The 13,781-nt window shown below is 40.9% G+C and overlaps 2 protein-coding genes across 2 annotated transcripts; both read left to right on the top strand.

The window, feature by feature from the left end:
• Window positions 1–4,271: 4,271 nt before the first annotated feature.
• Window positions 4,272–5,436, top strand: LOC109416726 (general odorant-binding protein 56a-like). Its single transcript, XM_019690778.3, has 2 exons — window positions 4,272–4,356; window positions 4,415–5,436. Exons 1-2 carry the CDS (start codon window positions 4,306–4,308, stop codon window positions 4,763–4,765), a joined length of 402 nt encoding a protein of 133 aa, XP_019546323.1. The 5' UTR covers window positions 4,272–4,305; the 3' UTR covers window positions 4,766–5,436.
• Window positions 5,437–12,801: 7,365 nt separating this feature from the next.
• On the top strand, window positions 12,802–13,571 carry LOC115257738 (general odorant-binding protein 56d). The gene is made up of 3 exons (XM_029857640.2): window positions 12,802–13,029; window positions 13,097–13,213; window positions 13,279–13,571. Exons 1-3 carry the CDS (start codon window positions 12,934–12,936, stop codon window positions 13,513–13,515), a joined length of 450 nt encoding a protein of 149 aa, XP_029713500.1. The 5' UTR covers window positions 12,802–12,933; the 3' UTR covers window positions 13,516–13,571.
• Window positions 13,572–13,781: the final 210 nt, after the last annotated feature.

The raw sequence follows: 13,781 nt of genomic DNA, 5'->3' as shown, positions 1-13,781 counted from the left end.
AAATATCCGAAAAGTTTTTCATTCTACGGTAGCGAAACAGAGTCCATAAGGATACATTTTGAGTTTGTATCCCAAGTTATGTACCAAATGGATATACTAAGGCTAAAACAATACAGTTTTGGTGGTGATATGGTAAGAAATTTGCAAGTAACCTCAACTTGGGCAGATTTTCATGAAAATAACCGTTATATCAAAGATAAACATCATAAAACGCATATTTTGGGCAAAATTTACCACAATAGGAATACAAGCATGTTTTATAAGTGAAAATGGTGTGAAGCAACCAGATAAGATGCACCCATGCTTCTTTAACACAACAAATTTCATTGAAACAGGTAAATGGACATTTTTGTTAAATTTGCGTTTTATTTAGTACAAAATAAAATGGCTCCATACAGGATCTCATATTTTTTCTCTTCTGGTCATAGTTGCTACTAGCAATGGGGAGGACAGGAACCTTATTTGCTTCAACTTTAAAGCTTAGTTTCTTGTTGCCAAGTAGAGCGCTCAAGTAAAATTCCACTTTTTTCCGCAAGTAATTTTGACAACTGCTCCAGTATGGGGAAAAACGTTACTTTTCCTTACGGAATAATAGCGCAGACTATTTATCCGCAAGGAAAAGTGACAGCTCCATTTGATTCGCACGGGAGGCGTTACTAGTGTTACACTTTTTTCCTTACTTGCCATCTGCGAACTGCTCAAGTAATTTTGAAGCCGAATCATTACTTGACCATTACTTGTCCTATCTTTTTACACAGTACGTACGAAGTGGAAACTAGCCATAAACCATTACTCGTTAAAATACAATGAAATACCAATAAAATGGTGTGCGTGCCAGCTGAAATGTACTTACATACGACACATAAGCGATCAGCAGAGAAGGATAAACGATATTTAGCTCCGCATCATATGCTGTATGTTAGTTGGCCTTTCAATAAATAAATTTACTTTGAAAATCCTAATTACAGATGTGAAATGAATTGAATTTGATTTTGTATGAGAACTTATTGGACACTGTGTACATTCTTCGAGAATGTTGTAAATCTATCAATTTTGAGCAAGTTTGCTGAAGACACTTATTATGTAGCTTTAAAATTGACCGATCAAGAGGTATTATTCTGAATAAGCTTAGGGTGGTTCAAGAAAAAAACGGTTTTGTGGCGTTAACTTTTTCAGTTTCGATTTTTCATCAAAGTCGCCCCAGAAACACTTGTAGAGAATTTGAAGACGCGTCGTTTCGTGCGCTGAGATGGTCGTTATATCTTTTGGTTCAAAAGTTACAGGAGTTTTTCTTGAAAAATCATAGTTTTTTAAAAAGGTGTTATGACGGGTTGGGGCAAACATAAAAAATATATTTTGCCCGCATTCAAAAGATGAAATATTGTTATAAAACATATCAAAAAATTAGAGGGGTGTTATTTTTGTAACTTAAGTGAAAAATACTTGAAAAGTGCCTATTTTTTCTAGAAAATCATCAATATATTTTGAACGGAATGACGTAGCAACATTCTCAGCACACGGAAATGTGCGTTTTTCAAAGCTCTAAAAATAGTTCTTCGACAACTTTGATGAGAAATTTGAAACAAAAAAGATAAAGCGTTTAAACTGTTTTGACCAAATTTGGAGCATTTTTCCATAGTTTTCATAGGGTGACGCTAGAACAAATCGTTATATTGCTTTATCTTTTTTGTTTCAAATTTCTCGTCAAAGTCGCCTAGGAACCACTTTTAGAGCTTCCAAAAACCATTTTCGTGCGCTGAGAATGTTGCTACGTCATTTCGTTCAAAAGATATTGATGATTTTCTAGAAAAAATAAGCACTTTTCAAGTATTTTTCACTTGAGTTTCAAAAATAACACCCCTCTATTTTTTTTATATGTTTTATAACAACATTTCTTCTTTTGAATGCGGGCAAAAGATATTTTTTATATTTGCCCCAACCCGTCATAACACCTTTTTAAAAAAACTATGATTTTTTAAGAAAAATTCCTGTAACTTTTGAACCAAGAAAAACGACCATCTCAGCGCACGAAACAACGCGTCTTCAAATGCTCTACAAGTGTTTCTTGGGCAACTTTGATGAAAAATCGAAACTGAAAAACAGAAAACCGTTTTTTCTTGAATCACCTTAAGCTTATTCAGAAAAATACCTCTAGATCGGTCAGTTTTAAAGCTATATAAAAAGTGTCTTCAACAAACTTGCTCAAAATTGATAGATCTACAACTTTCTCGAAGAATGTGTATAGTAATTCTTGCAAATAAAAAAGTTTGGTTACCAAATTCTTTGAAATTATGGACCACTCTTTTTTCATGCACTTTGGAAAGAGGGCCTTATTATTAGGGACAACTTTGTAGAAGACCATATTTGCCTAACAACTCATTTGAAGGCGTTGAATGCATCTTTCCTCGTAAATCTGGTTCCTGGACCACTGTGAACTGTCGATGATTTTTTTTTCAATGCATTGGAACTTCCATTTTTGTAAAATCTTTTTAGGTATTGCTGTGTGCATTCAAAATGCAAATATCAAATGCGGGAGCACCAAATGCGGTAAGATTTTCTGACAAGTAACCCGATGTCAGTGGGAGCTTTCGAATCCTAGGTTGGCGGTGATATTGGCTATGGTTGCTACGTTGCCTTTGGTAACATGTGTTACCGCGTTTGAAGCGCATTTGGGCACCGTTTGCATCTTGAACGCACACAGCAATACCCCATTAAGATAACGTTTTGCCCGTGTAGCTGCCGTCTTAGAATAGCTCTACGGACCCCCTGTTCCGGGTGTAAAAGTCCACCAAACAGGGGACTCCAATCCAACGTGTTAGGCGACCCGGGCTGATGGATGAATGGTTGAGGGGGTTTTAAAGATGCTCAATCTTCAACGGAGCCCGTAACGTGGGTAGATCACCTACATGGGTTGCGTTACGGAGTAAGATCACAGATCGAAAAAAGAGTGTAACATTCTGTGACATATGATGCACATAATTGGAGCGTGGGATATCATACAGTATCGGACAATAAAAATGCATCAAAGCCGTTTTCCCATACAAAATAGTCAACTTTGTATTGCCATATCTCAGTTATTTCTTAACCGATTGTTTTAATTTTTCTGTGACGAACTACAAAACATTTCAATTTTCAAAAACTATTGAAAAAGTTTGGTGATAACTATTGATACAAAAGTTACAGATATGTTGAATTTTGACAATAAAAATGCACCAAGACAAAAAGTTTCATAGCAAAAAATGGTTAGGTCATATCATTTTGGTGTCTTCGGTAAATATGTTTCTTGTGTGAAGACGAATACTTTTGCTGAAGAGACGAACTTGATATGACTTCAGTATTTTTTGCTATACAACTTTTTGTCTTGGTGCATTTTTATTGTCAAAATTCAACCTATCTGTAATTTTTGTATCAATAGTTATCCCCGAACTTTTTCAATAGTTTTTGAAAATTGAAATGTTTTGTAGTTTGTCACAGAAAAATGAAAACAATCGGTTGAGAAATAACTGAGATATGACAATACAAAGTTGACTATTATGTATGGGAAAACGGCTTTGGTGCATTTTTATTGTCCGATACTGTATCCGTGATCTACCCAACCGAAACCTAGTTTCGTCCTATTTTTCAATTTTGGAATATGGGTTCTGGTAATTCAAGGAATCGTAGTATTTAGTCCTTTCGACCGGTGCACTAAGGGGATTCAGGTGGCCAAAAATCTAAAATCGACGATGCTTCAGAGAGTGCATATCGTATGGCAGAAACGAAAATAGTATGTGCCCAAGGAAGTCATGGAAATTTTCTCTACGAAAAGTTGACGAAAGAAGGCTGATCTGTTATTCAGCCTATGCCTAGCTGTCAGCAACCTCTTTGTATTAGGCTTATGAAGCAGCAGGCTTTGTTGGGCTGGCTACGTCATATGGATGCTGGAAGAACGACGAATATATTACTCAGTAGCTTGCTGTTTGCAGTTAGGCATCATTCACGGGCGCTTAAGTTTCTTGTGGGAGTTGACCCAGGACAAGGTCCAGTAGAAAAAGGGTTCGATGTAGATTCGGCAGGACTGATTGTAGCTTAACTCACAGCAAGTAAACAAACCAGTTTTCACTTGCTCCGAGTGTCTTAATTAATTAAGCAAAATGAATTGAATTACATATCAATAATTTTAACAGACAATGTATTAGCCTCATTGATTAATTACTGCGCCTATCATCAAATCAGTACTGTACGCTCTACCTACTGGTTACTATAAAAGCAATTCCTACGAGGCTTTTTGTAACTAGTCTACTAATTGAGTTGAAGCTATTGAAAATGAAATCCTTTGCTGCCATTATTCTGTTTGCCCTGGTCGCTGGGTGCATGGTTTGTTTAATGCGCTTGTGTTCTTCAAGGACGAATATCAATTTTGAGCACTTTTCAGGCTGCCGTCACCGACGAACAGAAGGACGCCGCACGTCAACTGGCCGGAAAATGTATGCAACAGACGGGGACCTCGGAAGAATCTGTGCAGCGTCTTCGCAACGGCGATACATCCGGTGCCGATGACAACACCAAGTGTTTCGTGCAGTGTTTCTTCCAGGGTGCTGGAGTCGTCGATGGCGAAGGAAACATGCAGGAAGCGTTTGTGACGGAAAAGCTGGCCAACGAGTACGGTCAAGCCAAGGCCGAGGAAGTGGTCCAGAAGTGTAGAAATAACAGTGGCCCCAATGCTTGCGAGCGTTCGTTCACACTGTTCCAATGCTACGTCGCCAACCGTGCTAGTTTGATGTGAGCAAATTTCGCATAAGTTTTTAGGAGATTCGATCCTCTTTTCAAAAGGCGTATTTCAATCTGATTAGGTTTTGTAACTCAAATAGGCACAATAAAAATAAATTTCTTTCAATTAGGCCAAAACTAGGGTAAAAAATATAATTTGGACATGTGTGTAATTCGGACATGCACGGCGATGTATGTCTTGTTCCGGAGAGCTAATAAAAGTAGATACTTCACAATATCGATTATTGAATCAAACAGACCCCATTCTGATGACTTACGTTGAAAATACGCTTAACAATTGAAAATTTACTTCAAAATTATCGAAAATGTAAATTGTTTCACTAAAACCCCTCAAATGCACAGGTATGCAAGACGACATACACAGTCACATACAATATTCATCTGAAAATCGTTGAATTAATAAATGTAAGAAATTTTGAAGCTTTTTTGCAATGAAAAATGTACAATAAAGAAGTATTAGGCAGCCAATCTCTTAACATTCATCTAGAACGCTTAAAATAGGTGGTGTCCAAAATACATAACAAGTTTTCTACTGTAAATATATTTTGGTCATCTGATGAACTACATGGAGATGCTGTGCGATTGCATACCTGGAGGCGTATTCTGTGGGTCTGGTGATATTTCCACGATTTTAACAAAAACTGTAATAGTTATAAAAATAGATGCCTGTTAAGCGGAGAAATTTGAGTATTTGCAAGAAAATATTTGTTTATTTATACTACTTCCATGGTTTAGCAGTATTCATGGCTAAACATTGAGATAACTGCCCTGTCCAAGTTATATATACCTGACGGTGTCCAAAACATATATTCGGTGTCCAAAATGCAATTCTAACAGATGATAGGAAATTGTGTTTTTCTCAGCTTAAAATGCTTTCATTGAGGTTTTTGTCATCAGGAACGCAAAGTACAATTATATTATAAGCGTATTAGTAACTTTGCAAAATAATCAATTGTTTTCTAAGGAAGCGAGGGGAAGATTTTTCCAACGTTGTCTTCAGCCTGTCCAAAATACATGAATTACCCTATTCCCTATTTAAATTTATCGAAACAGTTGAACGTCGAGAAAAAATGTTCTTTCCTTCTGTCTTTTGTTTTCATGCATAAAAGGAAACATTCAGATCACACTCAGTATTTCTGAATTCGTTTACATTACAGTGATTCAAACACCAAACAGTGATTTATTACTGGCAACTTCGGTACTGATCTCAACATTCTAACTCAATGACCCCAAGTTGATTCAATTTGAGTCAAGAATATTGCTTTTTACAACAACAAACCAAAGTATCTTCCACTAACGCTGCAAAATTCAATTTGCCTGTAAACTTTAAATCGTTTGATCTACTTAGAAACTTGCCACTCTCTTCAACATCTTCAAATGGGTGATGAAAGTTTCGGGAAGGTATAGTCGACCTAAGAAGAAAAAAAACTTCGCCGCCATGCCTCTCCAACTGAATCAGTGCCGGTTGGTTTCTCGCCGAAAGTTTTCATTTCATTTAAATCCTACGATCTTTACCTTTTGGGTCCGACCCGCAGCTTCGAGTTTCGGTTCAAACAGCCCTGCTTCCGTCGGAAAAGCTGGAAAACCTGCTGCAAACACAAATTGCTATTCCCATTCTACCGCACCTGGCCAAACCGGAGCAAAAGCATCGAAATCTGCACACAGAAGTCATACTCTCGCGTGAGCGGTAATTTGATGGGTCTGTTTGGCGAACAGACGCCACCTGCCTGAATCAAACTCATCAAGGGGAAAAGTTTTATTTCCCTGCGCCCGGCTCTTTTCAAAGCGGATATCAAACATTTCCCGCGAAAAGCTGCTTATCCTCGGACGCTGGCTGTCAGAGAGGAGGTATGCAGGCCAAAGTTCATTAGGGTTCTTTGATTTCAAATTTACTTTTATTGAAACCGGGCGGGCCCGGCCTTAGAAAGGCTTCACCAATCATGACCCTGCCGAAATTGGAAGGGAATATTCAGGGGGAAGGGTATTTCAGACGTTTCTGGCTTCCAAAACGCCTCGAAGTATTAAATATTGGTAGCTGAAATTGCACAAAAAATAGTGACTCTTGAAACAACAAATAAAACTTTTAATTCAAATTCATTGAACGATAATGGGGTTTGGGGGACGGATTCCAGGAGAGTAAAATCTTGTTATTTATTGTTTACTATAATATAATTTACTAACATGTCTTGAACAGTCGCATTGGTTTCAGAACTGTTGAGGCCCAAAGACCAAATGCCATTATGGTTATTATGACATCATTACCAGAGTGGTCACATTGGCGATATCAAACCTGACTACTTGAAGAGTGCCATGTAGGGGAAAGAGGGGCATAACGCCCCGGCTAAGCATATGTGGTCATAAACCTCAAATGATGCTTATTTTAAGGTCGTATTCTACCTTGGAGAGCAGTTTACTCCTTTACCTAAGAGACTTTAACTTCTGGCCCGCGTGCCTACAAAATTTCCCATTCAAATAAACAATTCAAAAAAGTGTTACACTTTAGATGCCGGAAAACTGCAGGAGGCAAAACGCCTTTTTAGGTGAGACAAAACGCCCGCTGACATTTCCCGCTTTGCCTTGTTGTGAAATACCAAGGGGCTCCATCGAACTCTTCCCAGCAGCGAATGAAGGAGTAGGAGGCGCGTGGCATTTTCATGGATTGATTCCATATAACACTAGTTTACAGCATTTTTGAACTCGGTAAGCTGATGATTGTTTTGGTGTAGAATCATGCCCTGAGTTCGAGAGCGCTAAGGAAAAAAATTACAGTAGAGCGGAAATTTTTTCGACTTTCCATACAAGGGTGATGATTTGAAATCGATTTTTGTTCTATTTTTAAGCAAAGTCGCTCACTTCACACATCTCATTTTCCATAATCAATGCTCCGATTGAGCTGAATTTTTTACTGTAAATCACCTACATATGATATGTCAAATAAACGTTGAGAAAAAAATTTTCAATTATTTTTTTCTTATTGTAAAAAATACATTTCTTCATATAATTTTGGAAATTTTGCTCAAATTTATGGAGATCGTCCCCAAAACTCGCCAATATCTTGAATTTCATCAATCTGACGCAAAACCTGTGTTCAGACGATCGAATGCTATTATATTCAGCTTTTAATAATATTTTAAAAAGTTGTAAAACTCGATATTGAGCTAAAGCTCGAAAACTGTTCTACTTTAAATTTTTTGAAGCACGGTTTCGAAATCTGCGCTATATTATGCTTCAAAAATTTTGGTCGTTGACAGAAGTTCACGACTTTCGTTTTATTTTGTAAACTAGTGTAATCAGCACGCAATGTCTTAATTTCTGGGAAACTAGGGAATCTTTCCAAATGTGGAAAATTGTCGTTTTTCACGCTTTTCTTTCGACAATAGCAGCCGTTCTTGGGCTTAACCTGCTCAGTTTGAGTTCTAGTTTGCTTGCATCTAATGAAAACCTCCACAATAAGATGAAATCGCGTGAAGTCGTTTTTTCTCGTACACCTTATTCTCCTTCTTCTTCTTCTTCTTCTGCTTCTTCTTCTTAATGGCACGACGTCCCCACTGGGACTTGGCCTGCCTCGCTTCAAGTTAGTGTTCTTTGAGCACTTTCAGAGTTATTAATTGAGGGGCTTTCTTTGCCTGCCATTGTATGAAATTGTACATTGTAAGGCAAGGACATAGATACACTATGCCCAGGGAGTCGAGAAAATTTCTCCCACCGGAACGGGAATCGAACCCGCCGTCTCCGGATTAGCGACCCATAGCCTTAACCACTAGGCTAACTGGACACCTTATTCTTCTTCTTCTTCTTCTTCTTCTGAAACTTGGCCAGCCTCTCTCCAACTTGGTGTTCTTTAAGCACTTTCACAGTTATTAATTGGAGGGCTTTCTTTGCCAGCCATTGCATGAATTAGTATATTGTGAGGCAAGCACAATGATACACTATGCCCAGGGAGTCGAGAAAGTTTCCGATCGGAACGGGAATTGAACCCGCCGTCTCCGGATTGGCGATCCATAGCCTTAACTCCTAGGCTAACTGAAGACCCCACCAAGGTGTCCCAAAAACGAAAGTAGCATAGAGTCTTCGGAGGGGTCAAGTCGTCTTTTAAACCAATCGACTCAGCTCGACGACTTGAGAGGATATCTGAATGTATGTATATGTATGAGTGTGTGCGTTAATGAGTTAATACTAGTGCTTAGCCCTTATTTGTTATCTACTAGTGCTTAGCCCTTCGGCTCCTGTTATTTAGCTTGTTATTGGTTTTCGTTCCGCCATTTAGCGACCAAATCTATGTTAGTTAGCACAACGTTCACCAAATTTGTTATTCTAATGCCACGCTAAGCCCTTCCGCTCCTGCTTACTTGTTCCGAAGAACGGTGCCCTCTCGGTGCCGCCAGTGTTCCATTTGGCACTCCATCTTTCCGCGCACCACTCGGATAGTCCCCGACGGTGGATCTACCCTACCCCAGAGTTCCCCGATACTGAAACTTCTTCCGATACCAGTACTTAACGGGAATGGTCGGTCCTGCGATTGAGTTGGATACGGATTCCGGGTCATAGGCCCTGACGACAATGCTTCGACGCTTCTTCTTGCTCGCTCTACTCTGACAGTCCCCGGCGGCGGATCTGCCTTACTCCGACAGAGAACTCCCCGACGAAAGACGTTCTCTCGATACCACCCGTATGCCATTTGGCACTCCAGCTTCACGCGTACTACTCGGATACTCCTCGGCAGTGGATCTATCTTACTTCGACAGAGAGTTGCCCAACGTAGGAAGTTCTCCCAAATACCGGGCGAGAGCCATTTAATTCCACACCTGATTTGCTGGCGCTTAACCAGTTTCCTGAATGGTCCTCACCACTCCCTTTGTCCTCGAAAGGCAGGCACGGTTGACACCACGCCTGTTTCAAACTGCACAGCGAGTATCAAGAACTGATACCGCGTGCACATCGATTTGACCTTCCCGCAAGTAAGGCCTTATCAGCCAGCACACAGAAGGACGTGCTGACATGGGGCCTTGCCGATGACCCCTTTCCAACCGCGGCCTCTGAACCAACCCAGTAGATCAACGCCCTGACCGCAACGCTACCAGAATGTTCTCCCCACGGCCAATTAATCGTGATAAGACCTACGTAGCCGATTCCGAACCCTTGAATCACCTCTTGTATAGCGTCTCCGAGTCCACGCGACACCTCCTCTGTAGCTCCCAGACGATAAGGGCGATAGCCGTTGAAACGACGTTCCAGCCAAACTCATCCCTACAAATCCTCTGGATAACATTGTTCGGAGTTGTGTCCTCTCCGCATGTGGCAAGCATTGCGCGAAAACGCGGGCACACGAACAAAACGTGTTCCGCCGTTTCCTCTAAACTATTGCACACTGGGCATTCGAGAGGATCCGCATGCCCGAAACGATGTAGATACTGTCGGAAGCAACCATGACCTGTAAGGACCTGTGTCAGGTGGAATATAACTTCCCCATGGCGCCTAATCATCCATTTATCTACCCTCGGTATCAACCTATGGGTCCACCTTCCTTTGGTGGAACTGTCCCACGCGCGCTGCCATTTGGCCATAGAGGCCATCCTGGCAGTCCTGCGTATGCCTCTTGTGCCGCGCCTTTCGAAGCACTCCATGTCCTCACTGATAAGAATGCTGATAGGCACCATGCCAGTAATGACGCAGAGAGCGTCGTGTGACACGATACGGTACGCGCTCGCAACCCTCAGGCACATAAGCCTGTAAGCACTTTCCAGCTTCCGTCGGTAGCATTCAGTACTTAGCGCGGTGCCCCACGCCGGGCCGCCATACATAAGTATGGACGTAGCAACACTAGCCAGAAGCTTGCGCTTACTGGCGTACACCGCAGAGCTATTGGACATCATCCGGGACAGTGCCGCAATAGCTGTGGAGGCTCTTTTACAGGCATAATCGACGTGGCTACCGAAGGTGAGCTTATCGTCAATCATCACGTCAAAGTGTTTGACGGAGCGCTTTGACAGGATAGTGCACTCTCCTACACTGATCTCCGTCTACTGCTCCGACTTCCGGTTGTTAACAACCGTCACCTCAGTCTTGTGGTGAGCCAGCTCCAGTTTCCTGGACCGCAACCACGCCTCCACAACCTTTATCGAGTGGTCGGTAGTCAACTTCACCTCCTCGATTGTTTCACCGTAGACTTCGAGCGTAATGTCATCGGCAAATCCGACAATCTCCACTCCCACTGGGTACTCTAACCTCAACACCTCGTCGTACATGACATTCCATAACACCGGACCCAGGATGGAACCTTGCGGGACTCCTGAGGTTATGTGAAAGCACTTCCATTCCACCTCCGTGTCGTAAACTAATACTCGATTCAGAAAATAACTTCTCAGAATCCTGTAGGTACAGGTATCCGGGTATCCCCAGACACAAGAGCGCATTGGAAATAGCAGACCAGCTGGCGCTTTTAAACGCATTCCTAATATACAGAATCACTACCACACAGAAACAAATCCCCCTTCTCTTAGGCTCGAGTGCTTCCCTTTCCGGAAGCCGTACTGGTTACTCGAAAGACCATTTTCGCCCTCGGTGAACCTCAACATTCTGCCTCTGAAAATGTCCAGTTTGCATTGTATATCGTTTGGCATTTACAATGATACTCTATTCCCGAGGAAGTCAAGGAAATTTCCTTTTCGAAATCTCCCTGGGTCGACCGGGAATCGAACACATCATCAACAGCGTGCTATTGCTGATAACCCGCGCGTTTGCCGCTACGGATATGTGGTCCCCAAAGCTAATCAAACCTATTATTTTGATTTTTTTGTTTTCCTTTATAAAATCATTGGTCCAATTTCCATTACACAATAATATTGAGGACTTGAGTGTTGCCTCTCGTGTGGCACCTAAAGTGTATAATAGCTTTGCTTTTCGTTTTCATCCCAGTAGAAATAAGCTCATGCATCAAATAATTGGCCCCAAAACCGAAGACCAAACCGCCAAGGCGATCAAGTAATTCCTCGCTTCATGGGTCAGCCATCCAGTAGGTAGGTATCTTTCGACGGCACCGGATAAATCAGGAGGAAAAAAAGACATCCGAAAAAGTAATTTCACGGCCGGTGAATTTCTAATCTGTTTACACTAATGTGCATATTCTTATGGGTCATCACGGACAAAAGGAGTTGGTGAAAATGGTCGTTTGCTCTTTCAGCCGTACCGGAGAAGTAATTTTTGGGCGTCGTTCGGTGGATGAGCAACGAGGTCCCAGCTGACATCTGGCGATGTGTTTGTTGTGCTCCAGATTTTACCAGCAGAACCTCGGCTGTAACAAGTTGGTCTTTTGGGAAATTGGCTGGCCGATTGCCGCTCTGTTTGGCACACCGCACCGCTTGGAGGCTTCTTGATGCTTCGATTATTGTGCAAAGAGGAATGACTTGCTGTTTATCCTGTTCTTATAGGCCGACATCAGCGTTTCAATGTTCCATAGATTTTTGCATCTTTAACTCGGGCTGAAATGTCTTAATTTTGTTTTCATATGTACGTTAAATGATATATTAATAATAATCATCATGCATTGATTAGTTATTTGAATTCTGTGTGGTATCAATCAGTGTCATAAATCGATAGATTATTAAAATTATTCAAATTCAAAGATACATGTCAAATTGGAAAAAAATATATGACTCATTATGTGTATCCTGACTTGAAGCACACAATCGCTGCCTAATTGATGCAGTGTCTTGTTTTTGTTAAAGTAGTGTTTATAATGCGACCGTTTTTACTAATGCAGTCAGATTATTTTTTTCAGATTCGAACTGTTTCCATACAAAGCTGAGATGAACTGGCCTAGGGTTAAAAATTTCGTTAATACAGATAAAAAAATGTTTCCATACACTTCGTCTAACATATCACATCTAACACTTTCACTTTCTATCACATTCAAACTGAGGAATCACTTATTAACCTTGAATCCCTTCCATGATACAAAAAAGCCGAAAAAATGACAGTCATGCATATTTTTAAAAATGAACCCCGAATCAGGTTAGTGTGCCGTTACTCGTTTGGCTGCAGCCACCCGCAGACCTCTACTGGTGGAGAAAGATGAAAGCGCTAGCGGCAGATCCAAAAGGAGACGATACCTAGGCGGAAACGACTTTCGAAAATAACATATAAGCTAATGCTAGATCCATTTGGATGCGTCAGTCGCTTGGAGACAGTTGCTGTGATTCGTTGAACATGTTCAGATTGGCTTTATCGATTCTAGTGGTTACCCTAGTGACGAGAGAATGTGTAAGAATTATACCTCCAGAAGATAACACGTGGTTAAGAATTTGGTTTGATGCGAGATTTATTCCAGCTAGGACAAAATTTACTGGCCGCCTACAACGTGTGTCGAACGGAGTACAACGTCGACATGGATACCTACAATGCCATTAGGAATGGGGATTTTTCCATTCGAACTCCGTTTATTGAGGTGACTATGATAAACAAATCCGCGCTCGAATCAGTAGCATAATACCTGTGAATGTGAAATTTCAGTGCTTCGGCGATTGCCTGGTGAAGAAGGCAGGATTCATGAATGATGATTTGAGTTTCAACAAGGACGTCATTGTGAAGTTCGTGAGCCGTTTCATCAAGCCAGAAGATTCAGAGTCGGTGTATAACCAGTGCACGGCCGATGTGGCACCAGTACTCTGTGCGACTGCATTTGATGTCTACCAGTGTATTTACGAAAACGCACTCTCCAAGTGGGGAACTAAGCGAAATGGAAAATGATAAATCTGAATAAGTTCGATGAATAAAATTTTTGCGACGTGCTTCGCCAGATCAAATGTCTAAAGTGATTATTGAAATTCTAAATCCTTACAGAACAAGACTATTTTATTTTCTTTGATTATATACCCTTAAAGTAAGATACTTTAAGGGCTGCAACAATTTTCAAATAATGTGCCACGCAGTCTGTGCGTCCACGGTGGTAAAATGTGCTGACGTGAAACATGTATATCAATGAAGCAAACTTCTCTAGCTATTCTAAATGTAAA

This window comes from Aedes albopictus, chromosome 3 (genome assembly GCF_035046485.1).
Source record: "Aedes albopictus strain Foshan chromosome 3, AalbF5, whole genome shotgun sequence".
Classification (NCBI taxonomy): domain Eukaryota; kingdom Metazoa; phylum Arthropoda; class Insecta; order Diptera; family Culicidae; genus Aedes; species Aedes albopictus.
The sequence above is the reverse complement of the archived record's forward strand: the minus strand, read 5'-3'. Positions and strand labels throughout refer to the sequence as shown.

Coding starts and splice junctions, on each gene's coding strand:
- LOC109416726 (XM_019690778.3), top strand. CDS start 4,306: ATGAAATCCTTTGCTGCCATTATTCTGTTTGCCCTGGTCGCTGGGTGC. Junction 4,357..4,414: donor CCCTGGTCGCTGGGTGCATG/GTTTGTTTAATG, acceptor AGCACTTTTCAG/GCTGCCGTCACCGACGAACA.
- LOC115257738 (XM_029857640.2), top strand. CDS start 12,934: ATGCGTCAGTCGCTTGGAGACAGTTGCTGTGATTCGTTGAACATGTTC. Junction 13,030..13,096: donor CCCTAGTGACGAGAGAATGT/GTAAGAATTATA, acceptor GATTTATTCCAG/CTAGGACAAAATTTACTGGC. Junction 13,214..13,278: donor TTCGAACTCCGTTTATTGAG/GTGACTATGATA, acceptor GTGAAATTTCAG/TGCTTCGGCGATTGCCTGGT.